Source organism: Hordeum vulgare, chromosome 7H (genome assembly GCF_904849725.1).
Source record: "Hordeum vulgare subsp. vulgare chromosome 7H, MorexV3_pseudomolecules_assembly, whole genome shotgun sequence".
In the NCBI taxonomy this organism is placed as follows: Eukaryota; Viridiplantae; Streptophyta; class Magnoliopsida; order Poales; family Poaceae; genus Hordeum; species Hordeum vulgare.
Genome location: NC_058524.1, coordinates 33,119,597 through 33,123,144, shown reverse-complemented (window position 1 = coordinate 33,123,144; position 3,548 = coordinate 33,119,597). Strand labels below are relative to the sequence as shown.

Below are 3,548 nucleotides of genomic sequence, written 5' to 3'. Positions count from 1 at the left end.
CATCGCTCGAAACAACGCGGGAGGCGAACCGTTTGGACCTTTAGTCCCGGGTTGAGCCACCTACCGGGACTAAATGGGCTCGCACCAGGATACGAACGGTTGCCACCATCCCGAGTTGAGACACCAATCGGGACTAAAGGGGCTCGCACCAGTATACGAACGGTTGCCACCACCCCTTAGCGAGGCCTATTGATATTGAGCGACCAACTGGGATTAAAGGGGGAAATGAACGGTTGCCACCAGGAGCGAGGCCTATTGGTCCCGGTTCGTGTCTGAAACCAGAACCAAAGGGGTGAGACGAACCGGTACGAATGGCCCACGAGGCGCGATCGGCGCCCTGGCCTCACGAACCGGGACCGATGCCCCCATAGGTCCCGGTTCGTGAGTGAACCGGGACTAATGGAATTTCAGGCCCTGGACCAAAGCCCTCTTTTCTACTAGTGCATGTCATCAACCAACACCTTAACATACAACTACTCCAATAGTTTGTATCTAATTTGCCGAATAGGATGTGAGATAATAAATAAGGTGCTCTCTCATTCTACATTGGCACATGTGCAAATATGTTTGTTAATTTACATACAACCTTGCTCTCTTTCCTCATTTACTGTATGATACATAATAAAAATTCTATGTGTCCAAATCTACCAACAACTATCTTACAACCATTGAAGATGCCCTTAGTTGTGTGCCATGTAAAGGACACACAATATCAAAAACTGAACCAATTAGTAATGGTGTGTGCTATATTAGGTACGCCGCTAGTAAAAACCAATTTATTGTGAAATAAAAACACTGCAATACAAGATACCAAAAGGCAATGTGCTACACATATTCAAATGTCTTTCCTGTAGTATTATACCATACTATTTGATATTTGGTAGCATTAATTTGATTTTGAATGTGATGAACTACAATCATTAAATCAACATCGACCTCATGCATACATGACTCTGAATTTACACATTTACATGCTATAGGATATGCTTCCTAATGAACAATAAATTTAAAATAAGTAGTAGATAAAATTAAAAAAATTGTAGATGTTCTTGTTAGTGTAACAAGCGCGCATGTTCGATAATTTGCATGCGAAACCGAATGACGGTGCTTCATAGGGAAAAAAAGGAAAATAATTTTTAACGTATGGACGTAACATTTGTCGTTCGACTTGTTTCTTTCGTACAGATTGAAATATGTAAGTTTTTCTCCTAAAAATTTACAGGTAGCATTTTGGTGTGACAATGAACACATCTATTTTTAAAAAAAAAAATCTGGATTACTTCTATGCTATTGTTTTCCCACAAACTAAAATGATACACAATATTTCTGCCCATGTCATACTTTATTGAACATTTTTGGTGGATACAGAACAATATAAATTTGAAATTTATATTTTCAGGATCTCTGAAAACATAAATATTACACAGGCAAACATATTCAGTAAATACATGCCCTCGCAGTTGTGAGTGCCATCTTGATAGCTTTTCAAGTAATTTTTACTCCCAAGTATAATCTGACCAAGAGAAGTTGTGATGCTTTTATTCGCCGCACTGTGATGTGATCTGTGATTGACGTACGCGCCTTGCACGTATTTTACAACACAGGCAACGAGGGATCGTCATCAGCGTTGTCATTCATCCAACTATACTTGTCCGTGTAAGGGTTGGCTGTGCTCTCCACCGGGTACTCATCAATGCAGTCGGCCCACGCACCCTTATCGGCCAGATCGCGAGTCACGTCCCACATGCAACTGTTGCACTTGAAGCCCGATCCGAAGGTCACCATGAGCACCCGGTCTCCTCTCTTGAGCCTCCCCTTTGCCTCCATGTACGCAAGCACGTACCACACGCTGCTGGCCGACGTGTTTCCCCAGCGGTGCAGTGTCATCCTCGACGGCTCCACGTCTGCCTCGTCGAGCCCGAAATTCTTCTTCACGGCGTCGATGACCGCAACGCCGCCTGAGTGGAGGCAGAAATGGTCAACCCCGGTCTTCAAGTTGACATCGATCTTGAATCGCTGGCGGCGAGACATCTTCTGACGTATCAAGTCGGTGGCAAGTCGGAAGAGCTCGCTGACAGGGAGGATGTAAGGGACGAGCCGTTTCAGGTTGGCGGCGAACGCTCGGACGGCAGCCTTTGGGAGGGTCTTGTTGATGCTGTAGCCGGTTATGTTGTGCGTGTCCTCGCGCTGAAAGATGGCGGAGTAAGCATCGTCGTTGGCAGCGATATTTGCGCGCACGAGGCGGCGTAGCTTCATCTTCGCGCGCCCATCTAGCGCGGGGTCGCTGGTGAGCAGCGCCGCTACGCCGCCGCAACGGAAAAGGCATAGCCCCAGCATCATGGACTTGTCCGTGCCCCCATAGCATCCAGGTGAGAGCACCTCCGTTGATACCACGACCGCAAGCACGGGGCGCGGCGACCGTGCCCGCATGATGTTCTGTACGATATCCAACGATACCACGGTCGCGCTGCAGCCCATGCCGGAGACATTGTACGCCGCGACGTCCTCGCGCATTCCGTAGTGGTGCGCGATCCGCGAGGCGAGGCAAGGCTCTGGGTTGAACATGTTGACGTTGACCACGAGCACGTCCACGTCGAGGGGGCCGAATCCGGTCTTGGAAAAAAGGCCGGCGACGGCGTCGTTGGAGAAAGCGTCCATCTCGTCGAGAGCGTCCTGGTGGGTGAGGCACATCTCACGGCCGGCTAAGACGCCAGAGGGGAGGTAGGTCTGCTCACCCAGACCAGCGCGAGACGTTAGGCGGAAGAGGTAGCGTAACTCGGGCATGCCGAGATACTTGTTACGCTCGACCATTTCGTACAACATATCGGTCGTCACCTTGCGGTCGTCTGGCGGTCTGTAGCAGACATAATCCAGGAGGTAGCACTGTGAACGCCGGCGATGGGAGGTGGCCGTCCAAGCCAGATAGGTCAAGGACATGGCCTCTAGCAGGACGGGAACGGCGAACAAACTGATAAGCTCCATGATGTTTAACTTGAGTCCCGAGAACAGATCACGAGTGCAGCGTGTACATATACTCTCACTTGTGAGGTTGTGATCGGCTAATTACTGGTGGTACTAAGTGCCTCGGGAAGTTGGAGGTTGGTAGACAGCTAATTATTCTCTTCTGACTAACTGATAGGAGGTACAATTGGGATAACCTCCTCACGTGCATTGTAAGGGGATGATCAATTGAAGTGTTTTAGAGCAACTCCAACACGATGATCTAAACGGAAACACGCTTTGTTCGTTTTATGTCCGTTTGAATCGATAGCCGGCTCTACGTGTTTTTTTTTGGGTTGGACGTGGGCCCAACGCGGGCGATCCATTTATGTCTGCACATTTAGATTAAAAAGGCCCCCGGTCAACGCCCAAGAGTTCATGCGGGTACCAAGTCAGCGACCGACATACATTGCCAGCCTACAGAAAATCACCACGCAGTTCATGCTGGCACACACTTGCCATTCTGCCGGCGCACATGCCAGCACACCAAATGGGGCGGGAATTCAACAACGCCATGTAGGCCCGTGGTCATACCAGCACACTTGCCG

General features: G+C 49.0%; 1 protein-coding gene across 1 annotated transcript; it reads right to left on the bottom strand.

Moving 5' to 3' along the window:
• Positions 1–1,436: 1,436 nt before the first annotated feature.
• LOC123412584 (3-ketoacyl-CoA synthase 12-like) lies at positions 1,437–2,991 on the bottom strand. Its single transcript, XM_045105533.1, has one exon. The coding sequence runs from the start codon at positions 2,980–2,982 to the stop codon at positions 1,594–1,596; it is 1,389 nt and encodes a 462-aa protein (XP_044961468.1). The 5' UTR covers positions 2,983–2,991; the 3' UTR covers positions 1,437–1,593.
• Between the last annotated feature and the right edge of the window lie 557 nt (positions 2,992–3,548).

Coding starts and splice junctions, on each gene's coding strand:
- LOC123412584 (XM_045105533.1), bottom strand. CDS start 2,982: ATGGAGCTTATCAGTTTGTTCGCCGTTCCCGTCCTGCTAGAGGCCATG.